Source organism: Somniosus microcephalus, chromosome 3 (genome assembly GCF_052327205.1).
Source record: "Somniosus microcephalus isolate GS21.2 chromosome 3, FLI_Smic_1.0, whole genome shotgun sequence".
Taxonomy (NCBI): domain Eukaryota; kingdom Metazoa; phylum Chordata; class Chondrichthyes; order Squaliformes; family Somniosidae; genus Somniosus; species Somniosus microcephalus.
Genome location: NC_140989.1, coordinates 45,710,804 through 45,729,819, shown reverse-complemented (window position 1 = coordinate 45,729,819; position 19,016 = coordinate 45,710,804). Strand labels below are relative to the sequence as shown.

The 19,016-nt window shown below is 43.3% G+C and overlaps 1 protein-coding gene across 2 annotated transcripts in view; it reads right to left on the bottom strand.

Annotated features, from left to right (window-relative positions):
* Positions 1–2,245: 2,245 nt before the first annotated feature.
* Positions 2,246–19,016, bottom strand: part of LOC147121017 (NLR family CARD domain-containing protein 4-like) — a 30,693-nt gene continuing 13,922 nt past the window's right edge. For both annotated transcript variants that reach the window (XM_085980314.1, XM_085980313.1), the window contains exons 3-9: positions 17,021–17,281; positions 12,430–14,442; positions 11,808–11,900; positions 6,981–7,151; positions 6,471–6,563; positions 5,844–6,011; positions 2,246–2,699 (exon numbers count right to left, since the gene is read on the bottom strand). In XM_085980314.1, coding sequence (XP_085836440.1) covers positions 2,356–2,699; positions 5,844–6,011; positions 6,471–6,563; positions 6,981–7,151; positions 11,808–11,900; positions 12,430–14,442; positions 17,021–17,281 — 3,143 coding nt within the window. In that variant the 3' untranslated portion in view covers positions 2,246–2,355. The remainder of the gene's footprint in view (positions 2,700–5,843; positions 6,012–6,470; positions 6,564–6,980; positions 7,152–11,807; positions 11,901–12,429; positions 14,443–17,020; positions 17,282–19,016) is intronic.

The following is a 19,016-nucleotide window of genomic DNA, read 5'->3' as shown; positions in this document are numbered from 1 at the left end:
AGATCCTCCGGCTGCCCTGGAGAAGGGCCTCTGCGGGCGGATAGTTCCGCTTTTTGGAGACCCTCCGCCCGCAGAAAACGCTTACAATTCTTACAAGGCCTGCTTTTACCAGGATAAGAGTTGAAAAAAGTTAAAAAAAAATTCACTGATTTATCATTTAAAAATACTTTTAAAAAGGGAAGTTTATTTTTAGCCCCGTAAAAAGCTATATCTTTTTCAAAAAATTAAATTTTTGTTTAAAATACTTAATTTATTGTCATTTCAAGTCATTAAAAAAATTTGATTAAAAAAATGTATTTAAAGTTTTACTATGTTTTTTCATTGATCTCGATTCATATATTTGACAGGTCTTCCTGTCAAATGTGTGAAGGGAGATTCCCTTCTGTGATTGGCTCCCCATGGCCAACATGATCCCAGGGACGCTGCGAACTACATTCGCCCCTGGGATACGTGGGCCCTGCGCACTTCACGTTTGGTGAGGCTCAGGAGTGGAAGCGTGTGCGTCCCGGGAGCCCTCGGGTAAGGGCGTAGATTTTTTCAGATCGCAGGCCTCCGCCCGCGGGAGGCCTGCGATCGGAAAATACAGGCCATTTAATTTACTGAGAAACCGACCAGTGTACATCAATGAAACTAATAAATAGTTCAGTATAGTTTGTAAAGTAATTTTGAGTGAGTTAAAATCAGGTTACTTACAGGTGGTGGACTGGACATTTATGAAAAATGTTTATTTTTTGTGATGAACCCATTTTCAGCTGTATTAATAAAACTGCTTCCAGGTTATCATTCTTAAGTATATCAAGGAATATTATTTACCGCAAGGGGGAAAAAACCCAATTACGTTTTCTTATGCTGCCTGATTGCGTTGGCTCATGGAAGATTTTACGTTTGTGATTAAGCAAATAAGTTTGGGCAGAAACTTGAACTATAACTTCACTTCGGAAAGCCAGTGCAATTTCAAGCGCAATTTACGCCCAGATTGCCGATTGCGCCCAAAGTGGAAACTCCACCCCACAGTACGTAAGTCATGGTGTACAGTTTTATCTGCAGGGGCTGGCGCAGGAGTGCCCCATTGGCTCTTCTATTGCTGGTCACAACTCTCCCTGCACTCTCCCAATTCTACTGTACCTCTCCGCACTCTCTTGCACTTTTGTGTCTGAGAGTCGACTTACAAGTGCACATCCCCGATCGGTGAGACCCCCCTGCCTTGAGCGCACAGTCACTGGCCCTCAGTTCTCTGCAGTCCTACTTTGGTGCTGCCTCTCCATTTCACATTTCATCATTTTCTTGACCTGGCAGTGAGGAACCACAAGCCTGCGCGGGTGGCTCAACAACTGTGGACATTTTTCTCGCCTACATGCGTATTCACGCAGTTCTCCCCATTCTTCTACAATTGGTCCCATCTCTTCTCCTACAGTCAATCCCTGACTCCAGCCACTCTTCTTCAGAACAGAGTGCTGTAGATCTGATTTGTCAAAAAAATATACACCAAATTCTTATTTCTACACTAAAAGTTTTTGGAAAATTCCTTATGGTAGGGAACAGGATCTCTGCAAGAATGGGTTTCAAGTTTTGCTTTGCCATTTGGAGATCTCTCTAAATGGGAGGATTTCCTCTAATTAATATGGGGTTGATACTGCATAGGTGAGTGTCCAGTGTATTGATATATACTCCAGGCCATAGCCACCTAAGGCCTATCATGTAACCAATGTGGGACTGAAACACTGCTAACATTCACAGCCTGTGTGCACGGCGCAAGGTTAAATTATGAGAACAGGTTGCATAAACTTGGTTTGTACCCCCTTGAGTTTAGAAGCTTAAGGGGTGATCTAATTGAGGTGTTAAAGATGATTAAAGGATTTGATAGGGTAGATAGAGCTAAACTATTTTCTCTGGTGGGTGAGTCCAGAACAAGGGGGCATAACCTTAAAATTAGAGCTCGGCCATTCAGGGGTGATGTCAGGAAGCACAACTTCACATAAAGGGTAGTGGAAATCTGGAACACTCTCCCCCAAAAAGCTGTTGAGGCTGGTGGTCAATTGAAAGTTACAAAATTGAGATTGATAGATTTTTGTTAGGCATGAGTATTAAAGGTTAAGGAACCAAAGCGGGTAGATGGAGTTAAATACAGATCAGCCATGATCTAATTGAATGTCGGAACAGGCTTGAGGGGCTGAATGGCCTACTCCTATGCTCCTTCCTAAGTTCCTAAGGCCCATTAAGACCCCATAATTTATTTAAACTATAATAAAAACAAACATTATAATCAGTGAAAAAATTGTTTTAAAAAAAATACTTTTAAAACATAATAAAATTGACAAGCGCTTCAAATCCACTTCCTGATCATGAGTTGTTCTGTCACTTGCACGTTTCTGTAAGCCTTAACTGAAATTCTCTTTTTTGGGTTGTTTTTGCATTCTTAATCATATTCATGTCATTTTCATCAAACATCCATTTCATTAGTACGACTTCCTGGATGAAATGGAGCTTGACGATCCACTGAACAAACTCTTTCACCATGAGTGCTTCGGGATACAATTCCATCTGGCTGCTAAAATCTAAGGATGTCAGCTTGAAAAGCCCGCCTGTTTCGCTGGACTTTAGGGCTCCAAAAAATGCTATCCAGCCTTTGGTGGTCACAGAATTCTCTGCCAGGTCCAAACACTGAAGGCTTTCCAGATGTCCACTGACTATCAGGGAAGCTGAGGAAAAGAAATTCAACAAATGGTAGGTAAAATGAAAAGTCTGTTAGGAATCTGAAATCAAAATAAGAAATGCTGACCTACATTGGCCCCCAGTTCAGCAACGCCTCAATTTTAAAATTCTCATCCTTGTTTTCAAATCCCTCCATAACATAGCTCCTTCCCTATTTCTGTAGCCTCCTCCAGCCCTACAAACTTTTGAGATCTCTGCGTTCCTCCAATTCTGTCCTCTTGCGCAATCTGTTTTTAATCATTCCACCATTGGCAGCCATGCCTGCAGCTGCCTAGGCCCTAAGCTCTGGAATTTCCTCTCTAAACCCTTCCGTCTCTCTACCTCTCGCTTCTCCTTTAAGACACTCCTTAAAACCGACCTCTTTGACCAAGATTTTGGTAATTTGCCCTAATATCTCCTTATGTGGCTCAGTGTCAAATTTTGTTTAATAACTCTCCTGTGAAGCGCCTTGGGATGTTTCACTATGTTAAAGGGCTCCCTGGATGACGAAAGAGATAGAGAATATGATGAAGCAGAAAAAGAGTGCTTTTGACAGATGTCAGGTTGCAAATACATCTGAGAATCAGGCTATATATAGAATGGTCAGAGGAGAAGAGAAAAAGAAAATAAGAGGGGCAAAGAGAGGGTGTGAGAATAGAATGGCAGCCAACATAAAAGGTAATCATTAGTGATGGCGTGGCTATGTGGTTGGAAGCTCATTTCAGGGTCAAATAGAACATAAAAGGGAATTCAAAAGACTTCTATAAGCTTATAAATAGTAAAAGGGTAGTAGAGGAGGGGGGGGGGGACGATTAGGGACCAAAAAGGAAACTTATGCATGGAGGCAGAGGGTATGGCTGAGGTACTAAATGAGTACTTTGCATCTGTCTTCACCAAGGAAGAGGATGCTGCCATAGACATAGTAAAGGAGGTGGTAGTGGAGATACTTGATAGGATAAAAATTGATAAAGAGGAGGTACTAGAAAGGCTGGCTGTACTTAAAGTAGATAAATCACCAGGAGCAGATGGATGCATCCTAGGATGCTGAGGGAATTGATGGAGGAGATCGCGGAGGTACTAGCCATAATATTCCAATCCTCCTTAGATACGGGGGTGATGCCAGAGGATTGGAGAATTTAAAATGTTACACCATTGTTCAATAAGGGTGTAAAGATAAACCACACAACTACAGGCCAGTCAGTTTGACCTCGGTAGTGGGGAAGCTTTTAGAAACAGTAATCAGGGACAAAATTAACAAGTCACTTGGACAAGTGTGGCTTAATTAATGAAATCCAGCACAGATTTGTTAAAAGCACATCGTCTTTAACTAACTTGATCGCGTTTTTGATGAGGTAACAGAGAGGGTTCATGAGGGCAATATGGTTGACATGGTGTACATGGATTTATAAAAGGTGTTTGACAAAATGCCACATAATAGGCTTGCCAGCAAAGTTCAAACCCATGGAATAAAGGGGACAGTGGCAGCATGGATACGGAATTGGCTAAGTGATAGGAAACAGAGAGTAGTGGTGAACAGGTGTTTCTCGGACTGGAGGAAGTTATACAGTGGTGTTCCCCAGGGGTCGGTTCTAGAACCATTGCTTTTCTTGATATATATTAATGACGTGGATGTGGGTGTACAGGGCACAATTTCAAAATTTGCAGATGACACAAAACTTGGACGTATAGTGAACAGCAAGGAGGAGAGTGATAGACTTCAAGAGGACATAGACAGGCTGGTGGAATGGGCAAACATATGGCAGATGAAATTTAACGCAGAAAAGTGTGGAGTGATACATTTTGGTAGAAAGAATGAGGAGAGGAAATATAAACTAAAGGGTACAATCCTAAAGGGGGTGCATGAACAGAGAGACCTAGGGGTATATGTGCACAAATCATTGAAGGTGGCAGGGCAGGTTGAGAAAGCAGTTAAAAAAGCTTATGGAATCCTGGGCTTCATGAATAGAGGAATAGAGCACAAAAGCATGGAAATTATGGTGAACCTGTATAAAACACTGGTTTGGCCTCAACTGGAGTATTGTGTTCAATTCTGGGCACCGCACTTTAGGAAGGATGTGAACGCCTTAGTGAGGGTGCAGAAAAGATTTATGAGAACGATTCCTGGGATGAGGGACTTCAGTTACGTGGATAGACTGGAAAACCTGGGGTTGTTCTCCTTAGAGCAGAGACGATTAACAGGAGATTTGATGGAGGTGTTCGAAATCATGAGGGGTCTGGACAGAGTAGATAGTGGGAAACTATTCCCATTGGCAGAAGGGTCGAGAACCTGAGGACACAGATTTAAGATGATTGGCAGAAGAACCAAAGGCGACATAAGAAAAATCTGTTTTACGCAGCGAGTGGTTAAGATCTGGAATGTACTTCCTGAAAGGATGGTGGGGGCAGATTCAATCACCACTTTCAAAAGGGAGTTGGATAAATATCTGAAGGAAAGAAATTTGCAGGGCTACGGGGAAAGGGCGGGGGAGTGGGACGAGCTGAAGTGCTTTTGCAGAGAGCTGGCATGGGCTCAACGGGCCAAATGACCTTCTTCCGTGCTGTAACCATTCTATGATTCTATATAAATGCAAACTGTTGTTGTTGTTGTAAGGAAGTTTTTCCAATCTGCTTAACAGGAGCAGTTAAAAATTGACTAACTCATTTTGAAGTTTCCAATCTGTCTCCTCAGATTTAGCTGCTTCTCCTAGTTTGGTATCATCTGAAAAATTAACCAAATTGCCCAACTGCTTCAGGATCCAAATTTTTTATGTAAGTTAGAAACAGTGAAGTTCCTAGCATTGATTCCTGGGGAATCCCACTCACCAATTGCTCCAACTCAATATAACTCCTTTAACAAGCATCCCTTGCTTCCTACCCATCGTACACTCAATTTGTCATCCTGTTCGTGAGGAATCTCACAATGTTAACAGATATAAATTTAAAACTTCAAAAATATTAAATACATCAACTTCTAAACATGTTCCAATTATTGGTGAATTGGAGTATATTTTCACATGTGTATTACTTAACTTCATTGCACTTAGTTAACGATGGCTATACTAGTTCTTTCCCCCTTCCTGATTCTCCGATACACAGCACTTTAGACCATGAAAGTCTTTCATGGAAGTTTGTGTCCTGCATATTTAACTTACCCAGTAAGTCAAGGTCAAGATCAGTCAGACTCCATTTCTGCAGCCCGAGCTTTGTCACATTTGTTAAGCTCTTCAGCTGGATTACCAGTTTTCCAAGGCAAGTGTTGACATTGTGTCCAAAAGGCAACATCAGTACCTTTAAACTTGAGACAACTGTTAGCTGGTCAACTGCAGGAAGAAAAAAATAGTTTGATTTTGTTACAAATATTCTATCTATAAAAGCTATGCATGTGTCCACCATATTTCAAACGTCACACTTCAAATCATCAAACTACGGAATCTCAAAAGTATAACAGAGGAGAGAAAGAAAGCAAAAAAACCTAGTTATTTCCTGCTTGCTTTCCTGACATGGCGTCTCTCCAAGGACAGGAGCCAGAAATTTACAAGGAGCTGCCAATCTACAGAAATTTCTCACAGCAGTTAGCCTCCAATTGACCTCAGGAAGAATCTATTTTGACCACTTCCCCAAATGGAGAAGCTGAGCATAGGTTTTAAAGAAACAGGCCATGTTAGTCATAGCTCCGTCTGAATTAAGCAACCATGCTCTAATCTCAGACTACCTGTGAGCAATGCCACAGGAGAGCAACCATCTAATTAGAAATGTGATGAATTAGTTGTCTTCCTTACCTAGTTCACTGACTGCATGGCTTGCTTCCGCTGCTAGGTTATTTCCTGATAAATCAAGTACTTTCAATTTTTGCAAATTGTGGAGATTTTGAGCTGTAAATTGAAAGAAACAATGCAATAATTGAGACAGGTGGGGATAACTTATTGACAAGGAGAACAGTTTATATTGTGGGGAGGTGGCTAAATGGGTCTTTGCCCAATTTTACTGCACTGCCTACTGGAATTATGCCAGGGAGCCAGCGTAACTCCAGAGGAAAGTCCCCTTCACTATCCAAGTTAACATGTGAAGAACGAGCGTAGACCTGGCAGTAAGAATGCTGCTGCTGCCCAGCAAGAGTTGCCAACTTAAGGAAGGGAGGAAGGAATGAAAGGACAAAATTGCAGTGAAAGCCACAGCAACTCCTCCAAGCCAGTCTTCCTTGAACATGTTATTAGGACTAACGGCTTGAATGTGAATATTCAAATATTAACAGAAATAGGATAAGAAACACAATAAAAGGGATTATATACCCAGCGTTGTGATGGCTCTTCCTGTCAGGCAGCAGCTGGCCAGTTTAATTTCTTCAAGGCTGCCGACGCCACTGCTTAATTCCTCGACAAGTTGCTCAATTCCACTGCCAAGACCTGTCAGCTGGGCTAGATGGAACACTGAGAGACTGCTGAAGTTCTTTAGGCTTTCAGCTTGTTTTTTTAAAAAAGAAAATGGGAAATAAGTTAAGCAGGATCAACTTTTTAGTTCCAGCAGACATAGACGACCATAAAAACTGTCTGTAATTCTGCACTGACACAATTTTTTCAAATTTACTCACACAGTTGCTTTTCTTCAAGGGCCAATGAGAATAAGACACCTTCAGGGCCTCTGCCTAACCTATAAGCTCCTATTTTAACATAGGATGGGAGTAGTGCAGGCGGGGGGCCAAGATGGAAGAGCAGGTTAAGATAGGAACCTGCGGAAAGACAGCGGGTAAGAGCCACGGGCGATTTTAACCGCTCGCTCACCCGGTTTCCGTCGGGTGGGAAGGGTTACATCGTCCTTATGAAAGCTAGGCAATTATGATGGGGGAAGATAGAGAATAGATTGAAATGATCAAATGCTCCATGGGTCACAGATCGGTGGGGAATTTTAACTTTTAGCAGTAGTGTCAACTGGGCGACATCAGATCGACTGCTCGCTTTGCAACCCGCAATCAACGGAAAGGAAAATCAGGCGGTGTGTACAACGCGTGGCCGATCCTCTATCACCCGTTTTACCCTATCAGAGAACGTTAAAATTCCACCATGGTGCCTGTGCTGCTGGGACAGGGAGGAGGTGTTGTCTGTGGATCTCCAGCCAAAGGCTGAACAGTGGAAATGTGGAGATATTCTAGACTTTTACTTGATGTTTGGGAACAGTGAACATCTTATCTTAAGCGATTAAATGGATGGGGTATAGTCCATGATAGTGTAGTTTGTGGAGTGAGTATGCTGGATGGGCTGAATGCCTTTCTCAGGATCCATGGGGGGAATTTTGCCAGCCCTGGGGAGGCAGGTATGGAGGCGGGTATGGAGGCGGGAAGCCGGGAAAATTACAGAAACTGGGAGCGGGTACCGAACCCGCTCCCAACCTGCCTCCGTGCCATCTTCCCGGGAGGCGGGTCCCTGACTCGCGCAGGGGCCTGTCTCCTCGAGGCAGTAAGGGGATTACAGCCTGTTAACAGGTAGTTAACAGGCAGTTAAGAGCTATCCCCATTTTACCCCTTCAAGTGCGGGCTTCCCGACGTCGGGAAACCCCGCCAGGGTCAGCGAGGCGAGCAGTGGGTCTGTGGGGGTGAGAGGGGTCGAAAAGTCTGCTGTGGAGGTGAGTGGTGGGTGCAAGTGTGGAGAGGTAAGTGTGAAAGGGATATGGGGCAAAGGCGGGTATATGGAGTTAGGTCGCAGATCAGTCATGATCTCATTGAATGGCGGAACAGGCTTGAGGGGCTAAATGGCCTACTCCTGTTCCTATGTTCCTATAAAAGAGAAGGCTGAGGGGTGACCTGATAGAGGTCTTTTAAAATTATGAAAGTTTTGATAGAGTAGCGAGAGTATTTCCACTTGTGGGGAACAGCAAAAATTTCACTCCTGTAAGGTCTAGCTTTAATTTTTAGACTATGCCCCCTAGTCCTAGACTCCCAACCAACAGAAATATTCTCTGATGCAGCAGCCATCTGATTTCTGCGGCGGAAATAGGTTTTGGTGAGCCTTCAGTAAGGGCTCACCATAAAACAGAGATTGTCAGTGTTTGACAGGGCTAAGCTGTCAAACGCTGATAATTCATCTGTCAAGAAATTTTTGACAGATAAAACGTCATACGCTGACGTCCTCTGTCACCGGCTTTTCCTTAATTGGCCGGCTAAGCCCGCCGGGCAGGCTTAACAAGGTCAATCAAGGGAAAATAGTGTGGGTTGGCTGGACATCGTTGTGGGCGGAACTGAAACCCGACAACCAGCAGTCCCGCCCCCAACGCGCCCCCATTGATAAAATCCAGCCCCATGCTTTCTTACATTCTAATATTGCATTTAACCTAAATAGTGGTACTCTGACTTCGAGCAAAACTCCATTACATTTTGCTATGTGCATACAAAGCAGCACTTCAAAGTTCAGAGAAAACTAGAACACCCAATATGTACTTCATACAGCCACATACTTTCTGATTTTACCTCTGGTTCAAGGGCAGGAGGCAAGTTTGTACCTTGGCTTCTGAGGTGTAATGTTATCCTGGAGCTGACACAGCTCTGCTCTAGCACTGAGCATCGACATAGGATTACATAGATTATAAAGCACAGAAATAGGCCATTCGGCCCAACCAGTCCATGCCGGTGTTTATGCTCCACTCGAGCCTCCTCCCGTCTTTCCACATCTAACTCTCTATTCCCTTCTCCCTCATATGCTTAACTAGCCTCCCCTTAAATGCATCTATACTATTTGCTTCAACCACTCACTCCCTGTGGTAGTGAGTTCCACATTCTTACCACTCTCTGGGTAAAGAAGTTTCTTCTGAATTCCCCATTTGATTTTTTGGTGACTATCTTATATCGATGGCCTCTAGTTTTGCTGTTCCCCACAAGTGGAAACACTCTCTCTACTCTATCAAAACTTTCATAATTTTAAAAGACCTCTATCAGGTCACCCCTCAGCCTTCTCTTTCATAGGAACATAGGAACAGGAGTAGGCCATTTAGCCCCTCAAGCCTGTTCCGCCATTCAATGAGATCATGGCTGATCTGCGACCTAACTCCATATACCCGCCTTTGCCCCATGTCCCTTTATACCTTTGATTAACAAAGATCTATCAATCTCTGATTTAAAGATCAATTGCCATTTGTGTGTAGAAGTTTTCCTAATTTCACTCCTGTAAGGTCTGGCTCTAATTTTTAGACTATGCCTCCTAGTCCTAGACTCCCAACCAACAGAAATAGTTTCTCTCTATCTACCCTATCTGTTCCCCTTAATATCTTGAAAACTTAGATCAAATCACACCTTAACCTTCTAAATTCCAGGGAATACAATCCTAGTTTGTGTAATTTCTCCTCGTAATTTAACCCCTGGAGTCTGGGTATCATTCTGGTAAACTTATGCTGCACTCCCTCCAAAGGCCAATATATCATTCCTAAGGTGTGGTGCCCAGAACTGCTCACAGTACTCCAGGTGTGGTTTAACCAGGGCTTTGAATAGCTGCAGCATAACTTCTACCCCCTTGTCCTCCCTTGTCTAGACCGCTAGATATAAAGGCCAGCATTCCATTGGCCTTTTTGATTATTTTCTGTACCTGTTCATGACATTTAATGATCTCTGTACCTGAACCCCCAAGTCTCTTTGGACCTCCACTGTTCTTAGCTTTTCACCACTTAAAAAGTACCCTGTTTTATCCTTTTTAGGTGCAAAGTGGATGACCTCATATTTGCCTACACTGAAATCCAGTTTTGCCCATTCACTTAATTTTTCAAGAGAAAAAAGCCTGTTCATCCTTTCCTGATAGGCATACTCTTGCAATTCTAGTATCATCCTTGTAAATCCTTTTTGCACCCTCTCCAGTGTCTCTATGTCCTTTTTATAATATGGCGACCAGAATTGTACACAGTACTCCAAGTGTGGTCTAACCAAGGTTCGATACAAGTTTAGCATAACTTCTCTACTTTTCAATTCTATCCCTCTAGACATAAACCCTAGTGCTTGGTTTGCTTTCTCTATGGCCTTATTAACCTGACACAGGTCTCAGTGGAGGCAGAGCTGTTGAACTGCAGTATGAGTTGACAGCTGTATTCTGAGAGTTTCACAGTAAATTTACATCAGTATGGATGCAAATTCAAAGTAAGAAAGTCCAAGTATCCAGATGTAGTGCAGATATGGAAGGCTGATGAGGAAATGTTATTGCAGTAAGGCACGCTCCTCAGAAGCTGAGGCTGAGGCTAAGATACATTGGCCCAGATATTCCGATCCCTACGGGTGGGTACACGCTGTGTACCCACCCGTAGGGACATCAGAAATGCCGGTTTCAGGCATGCACAGCGCATGCGCTGAAAACCGGCATTTCGATCTGTCAAGAATGGTCTTGACAGATCCTCCGGCTGCCCTGGAGAAGGGCCTCTGCGGGTGGATAGTTCCGCTTTTTGGAGACCCTCCGCCCGCAGAAAACCCTTACAATTCTTAAGAGTTGAAAAGTAAAAAAAAAATTCTCTCTCTCACGGATTTATCATTTAAAACTACTTAAAAAAAGGTACGTTTATTTTTAGCCCCGTAAAAAACTATAATTATTTTTTCAAAAGATAAAATTTTTGTTTAAAATACTTAATTTATTGTAATTTCAAGTCATTTTAAAAATGTGATTTTTTTTTATTTTTTACTTTATTTAAAGTTTTACTGTGTTTTTGATGTAATCTCCATTCATATATTTGACAGGTCTTCCTGTCAAGTGTATGAAGGGAGATTCCCTTCTGTGATTGGCTCCCCATGGCCCACGTGATCCCAGGGACGCTGCGAACTACATGTGCCCCTGGGATACGTGGGCCCTGCGCACTTGGAGTTTGGAGAGGCCCAGAAGCGGAAGCGTGTGCGTCCTGGGGGCCCTCGGGTAAGGGCATAGATTTTTCCAGATCGTAGGCCTCCGCCCGCAGGAGGCCTGCGATCGGAAAATACGGGCCATTGCTTAGGCAGAGTAAATGGAGCACTACTCTGTAGCTGGCTCCACTGCACTTGGCCTGTGAGTTTTGATGCTCCTGCTGTGTACAAGAAGTTAAAAGATGATCCATTCCCTAGAAATGATACCTTTCACAATGATCAGCACCTGGAACAATTTCGGATTAAACAGTTGTGGCAATACCTATTTTTTTAACATCAGTGTCATTCATTTTCACGTTTTCTAGTACCAGCTTTTCAATGTTCTTCAAGCAATGCATCCCGTCAATAAATCCTCCTGAAAGAGAAAGTGGGAAGAACAATTGAGAGTTCAGAAATATTTCCGATGGTGGGGACACTCTGTGTTCTATTGCTACTTCATATCTGATGCCTTTATTATGCTTAAATCACATCTAAGCTGCACCAATTAACAATTAATATCAAAGATTATAGGAATAACATCAACATTATAAATACTCAATCAATTACTGCTGCACTTTTTAGCCAATTGTTTTACAATGGTACTTATCTGATATCTAGAAAACAACCCAGAGTTTCTTTTGCTGATTACAATCCAATAGCTGTTCCTGATTACTATCAGAATTCTGCTGGAAAGTGCTCATAAGTGGATACTGGGATAGTGAAGGATGTCCCATAATCAAATGGCCTACTGACAATCACTATCTACGTTCACACATGAAGAATGGCCAATTGGGTAGGAACTAGAGCATTGCCAGCACTCAAGGAACCACACCCAGGCATGCGTCAGCATCTTCAGGAGAGGAAGGGAGAAAATTGGAGCAACAATGATCTGTTTGCTGGCTTACCGTCTATCTGTTCTGTTTGGAGATCACTCAAGTGCAACGTCTTTAACTGGGACATCTTCACTATCTGCTGTTCATCTTCCTCAGTTAATGGTGTGGATTCAATAAACAGATCCTGAACGTTGCGTGCACAAGTATTCAGGATTTTATGGAGTTTCCCAGTGATTCCTGCACTCTTGCTTATATATAGTATCAGAGACACAGCAGAGCAACAGATTTTCCCAATGCACTTGATCTCCTTTGGCTTCAAGTCTGGAAAATCTCTCAAGGTGATTTGCAAGGTGTTAAAGGTCTGATTCCAGGGTGTTTCATAGAAGAGTTTAATGGCAGGCTCAGGTATTCGGGCCTGGGTTACAGGCTGTGTCTGATTTTCACTCTCAGGTTTCTTGATTTCTTTTCCATTTGAAGAAGAGGAGTTTCCGGAAAACTCAAGCTGAATGAGACCTAAAGCTCTTAAACAGGTTGGCAAATGTTCAAAAAAGTAGAAGAGGTAATCTGGTATATAATGGGAATTGATGTGGAGTGTTTTGCCCTGAAGAAAGGCCTCGAACACCGTAGCTATGGCAGATTCAGAACGACTTTCATAGACAAAGTTCAGACCACATTCAACAAGAGTCTTCATGTTTATGAGTTTAAGCTTCTCCAATTCCTCTGAACTTTGCATCTGTGTTTCTACATTCATACTCTCCTGGTTCTCATCTAGAAATTGCAAAAGCGTTCCATGGTCCTGAACACCTGCAATGTGCTTGATTACTTCAGCCGCTGCATCTTTGGATGATCCACATGTGTACAGAAGTAGGTTCTGGTATTTGAAGGTAATGTCTGAGATGGTACTTACTTTCTGTAAGTACACCTGCCCTTTGGAAACCTCTGTCATTGAGCTAGACGTCACCAGTTCATGCAATCTCCTGCCTGCTGTGTACTCCTGAAACGATTTGTGGAAGAATCTGTAAACTGGCCGAAGTCTCTGGGCAGCATACTTATTCAGGAGGCCTGCGGCCAACAGCAGCCTCTCCTCCTTCTGAGATGACAAGTCGTCTATATTAAAATCAAACTTGGACTTAAAGATTCCATCCAAAGCCAAGTCTCCGCAATGCTTTATGCTCTCAATGATATGTTCTTCTGGCAAGTCTCTGGTTTTGTAGTGATTTTTATCGATCATTAGCTTGTGCAAGGTATGGAACAGCGCTGTTTGCGTCTTTGGAATGAAGTCATCATCTCCCATTCGAATGGCACACGCGATCACTACAAAGAGTGGAGTCTTCATCATCTCCTTCATAATGCTCGATTGCTCAAGTTGGGTCAACAGACTTTGGGCCAAGGATTCCTCCAGTACATTTTCAATCAGCATTTGAGCACTGCTGTAACTCAGGTCTCCTATTTTCACTAAGAGATCGGCGTAGCTTCGAACCTGGCTCAGGGATTCAGTCCGTGTTGTTAAAACCACCATGTGCTTGTACTGGGCATTCTTTGTGAACAGCCTGGCAGTCTCAGGGTAGTCCTGGGGCTTAAACTCATCAAAACCATCCAAACAGAAGAGTACGTTTCGTTCCAGGTTCTCTATGGTATTCATGAACGTCAAACTGTCCAGGCTGTATGGTTCCCTAAGCAGCTGTTCACAGATGCTTTCGTACAGTCCCTTCTGCATACTCCTGAGGCTAATAAAGAAAACCAATTTAAAACGATTGAGTGAGGGTTGTTTCCCAGACGCCCAGAGAGATGCGATCCTCTTCAGAAACGTTGTTTTGCCTTTGCCAGCTTCACCTTCAATCACTGTGAGGTTCTTCAGTTCACCCAGAAGGTCCTGGAACGTTAGTTGGCCTATCGTGCGGTTGTTTGTGTTTTTTTTCCAAAACACAGTTTCAGAGAATGTGGTTTCTAAATCGAAAATGATGTCTATTTCCTCACCAAGGGGATGAAACTTTTGAAAAGCTGAAGATAGATAAAGGTTCCTTAAATCTTCCGCAATCATTTCAACGTCCTTTTCTGTGCATTTTTTGATGTTGGTTATTTTACCTTCATAAACAAAATAGAAAAGCTGAATTAAAGTTTTACTTACTGTGCAGGTAGTTAGAGCACATTATACCACAATAAGGGAACAATTACTCTGGTTTCTATGTGTAGTGACACTACATACATTCATGAAGGTTGCTTCCTGTCAATAGTTGCAGCAAAGTCAAAAAGAACGTGTGTCTGGTTTCGCTAGAAACATTGACCAAGCAATTCTGCATGAATGCATTTATAATATCAGTACACATAGCAATTCTTCCTTCTAAATTGTCAGATGAACATTAGTATTACAGATGATAAGGAAACGGCTTGAATTTGGAGGTGCAGATTTTCCACATAAGGGAAGATTAAGCAGGGAGGATCACATGCCTGTAATGGTGTGGGGTCAGGAAGAGAACCCATTGCAGGAGATTCTCTGGATACTACTGGATAAGTAAAAGTGGAACCAGGTGAGGGCAGTCCCAGCCATCTGGACAATGGAGGAGAGACATTGTAGGAGGATGGTGTGGTCAACCATGTCAAAGGCTGCAGACCTGTCGCGAACGATGATGAATAATGCACCATGGATGTCATTTGTGACTTTGATTAGGGCCAGAAACCTGATTGGAGAGGTTCAAGCATGGAGTTGCGGGAAAGATGGGCACGGATTTGTTACGGAGGTGGAAGTAGGTGGTCTTTGTGATGGAGAGGATGTGGGGTCTGAAGTTCAGCTCAGAGTCAAATGGGACACTGAGGTTGCGAACAGTATGGCAAGTGCACTGGATGTTACACAGCTAGTTGTTGTACTGGGGTAGTAACGGGGATGAGAGATGATCTGAAATTATGAGAGGCTGAGGGTATTAAAAGCTGAGGCAAGGCAGTTATGGAGAAGATCAAAGAAAGGAAAGATTGGAACTTGACAGCATGGAGAAGGAGTAAGGGAGTAGTTTCTTCCATAAGACAAAAGTAAGAGAAGAATAAGTCTGGTCTTTCTAGATGTATAGAAAGAGGAAGATAAGAAGGTGGTCTGAGATTGCAGAGGTCTCGAGATCCTGTGTGATAATAAGATTGTGGGCATCAAAGGAGTTGCTCACTGCAGAGACTGAGTATGGACATGAGAGAAGATATTTCAGGCAGAAAAATAACGGGGCTTAGCCTGATGATACATGAGAATTTTAAAATAGAGGTAGGCAGGGCTGTAAAGAATGACATGTTCAAATGTGGATTAAGAGGTCGACGAATAAGGGATTAGGCCAAGGTGGGATTTTAAGATGATAGCCATGCTACTGTCATGACAATTTGGGTGACGGATGTGGCAAAATGAGAAAATGGGGGTGGGGGGCGGGAGGGAGTCTATGAGGGCGAAGAATTTGCATCGATACATAAGGCCTAGGATATTGACACACTCCTCCGCAGTGAGGTTGTAGATAAGGGACTCAAACTAGGAAGCAGATATTTTGAAGGGAAACAGGTGGTGGTGAAGGTGGCTGCATCTGAGGTAACAGAGAGCATGAGTTAGAAAATAAGGTTTGGGGCTAAGAGAGATGAAGAAACAACAGAGGCTGAACAGGAGAGGAGTACAGTGAGGCAAGGGGGAAGAAAGTACAGAGGTGGGATAGCTTAGGTGTAGGGCGACAGCCAGTTTGTGCATGTGGGGAGAACAAGAGAAAAGAAGTTAAGTTAGGACACAGCAGAAAAGAACTTAGCAAAAACAATATCAACAGCGAAGAAAACTAAGTACAATAGGATGTTAGGAGTGTGGTGGTTAAGTGGAGATGAAAATGTCTCGGGAATTTATTTTCACTTTTTCCTGTCAGGAAGTAAGAAGTCTATCGGGACAGATAAAGAAATATAATTTAGATGATCAGTGTCTAGGGGGTATTCTGTCAGGTGACAATCCAGAGGATAACAATGGAGTGGTAATCCAAGAAGATGGCAATGGGGTTGAAGACCGAAGACGTCAGAAAAGTCTAAATTGGAAAAGTAATCTGAGGCTGGCTGATGGGATTATGTTCGAAAGGTAGATTTGGTGTCGGCAAACGGAAATGAATGGTCAGTGAGCGGAGATTACTGGAGATCTATACCATTGGTCAAGATGGTTCAAGCTGAGCACTCATTATAATAGTGTTCAACCACCTTTGTCCCCATAATGACCTTTGACCTCTGACAGTGCTCATGCTGGCTCATGGTGGGAATTAGAATGGGCAGCAAGCCAAAGTAAAAATCCAGCAGATTATCTGAACAGGATGTTTATGATAACTTTTGTGATTAGAAGAGAAAGCTTTCTGCCGATCAGAGGCGTTTATGGTAACGGGAAAGACAGAGGCTACAAAGCTCTTTGGAGTTGAAGTGGCAGGAGTGGGGGTGGGGCCGGCTGTTGTCAGTAGGGGAATCAGCCGCTGGCAGGAAAAACAAATAAGCTAAGAAAATTAATGGCCAAAAAACTGACACAATGATTGTGATTTGAGGGGTTAGAAAAGTAGAATATATTAACAGAAAAAATAATTGGTAGGAAGCTAAAATCCTAGTAGATATAAAAATACTAGAGCTGAAACTTGGGAAAGAGTACTGCTCATTTTTATGTGTAGAACATGCTCTCACTCACTTGTCCATTTCAGGTCTTCAAAGAGATATTGGTCAAAGCACTTGAGGTAGTCCAAAAAGAGGTTGCATGCTACTGTCCCCTTGTTCTCAATGTACCCAAGAATCAACCTAGCTTTCTCCTGAGACAGCACTGTTCCCAGGATCAAATCTTTCTCTTCGATGTTCAGAACTCTTTTGCTGTAAAGTTCATCAACCACCTGGTTGATTACCTGCCCTCCCATTCGTTGGACTAGTTCAGAACGACTTTCTCGAATGAAATCCACTGAAAAATGATTGACAAGGATAAACATGAGGTTAGTAAGGATTCCAGATCAATGGACGGTGAGTTATTTATAGGCGGTGGGAGGTATCACTGGTGACAATAGCTATTACAGTCAAAAAGAAGCTTGATATATTCATCATGATCTTTTAGAAATTGCTACTGACTACTTTTGTCAGGCTCAATCTTATGTTCAGCGTGAACATTTACTGTAGACATGTATCCACTGCTGTCGCTAGCATTTCAGTAAAGCATAAGGGGGACTAATTGGATAGCTCTTTCAAAAAGCCGGCACAGGCACGATGGGCCGAAAGCCCACTTGCATAATGGAGAGTGTGTATAAAGTTTAGAACCAATCATCACAGCCCCAGGACATCGCTGCAGGAGTTCCTCAGGGCAGTGTCCTAGGCCCAACCATCTTCAGCTGCTTCATCAATGACCTTCCCTCCAACATAAGGTCAGAAATGGGGATGTTAGCTGATGACTGCACAGTGTTCAGCACCATTCGCAACTCCACAGATAATGAAGCAGTACATGCCCGCATCCAACAAGACTTGGACGACGTTCAGGCTTGGGCTGATAAGTGGCAGGTAACACTTGCGCCACAGAAGTGCCAGGCAATGACTATCTCCAACAAGCGAGAGTCTAACCACCTCCCCTTGACATTCAATGGCATTACCATCGCCGAATCCCCCACTATCAACATCCTGGGGGTCACCATTAACCAGAAACTTAACTGGACCAGCCACATAAATACTGTGGCAACAAGAGCAGGTCAGATGCTAGGTATTCTGCGGCGAGTGTCTTAACTCCTGACTCCCTAAAGCCTTTCCACCATCTACAAGGCACAAGTAAGGAGTGTGAAGGAATACTCTCCACTTGCTTAGATGAGTGCAGCTCCAACAACACTCAAGAAGCTCGACACCATCCAGGACAAAGCAACCCGCTTGATTGGCACCCCATCCACCACCTTAAACATTCACTCCCTCCACCACCGGCATACCGTGGCTGCAGTGTGTACCATCTACAAGATGCACTGCAGCAACTCACCAAGGCTTCTTTGGCAGCAACTCCCAAACCCGCGGCCTCTTCCACCTAGAAGGACAAGGGCAGCAGGTGCATGGGAACACCACCACCTGCAAGTTCCCCTCCAAGTCACACACCATCCTGACTTAGAAGTATATCGCCGATCTTTCATCGTCGCTGGGTCAAATTCCTGGAACTCCCTACCTAACAGCACTGTGGGGGTACCATCACCACATGGACTGCAGCGGTTCAAGAAGGTGGCTCACCACCACCTTCTCAAGGGCAACTAGAGATGGGCAATAAATGCTGGCATTGCCAGTGACGCCCTGATCCCACAATACAAAGTTTAAAAAACTGCTGGTTTTCTTAAAGGCACATGAACCATAAATTTTTGACAGATGATTTGAAAGTATTTGACAGCATTGAGGTGCTGTCAAACACTGACAATCACTGTACACAGGTGAGCCCTTGCTCCCAGGCTCTCCAGTGACTCTCTCCTTAGAATGAAACAGTTGGTAGCTGCAGATGAGGGTACAGAAGCGATCTGTCACTTCTCCCATTGAGGTGAGGCCACACAAACACTTCAAAGCTTGTCACCTACAGAAAAATCTAAACACATTAAAAATGACATTCTTAACGTTTCCTTACCTCTGATACTCACCAGTGTCCCATTGCATCCTTCACACTACTTCTGCAGCTGTCATCTATACAC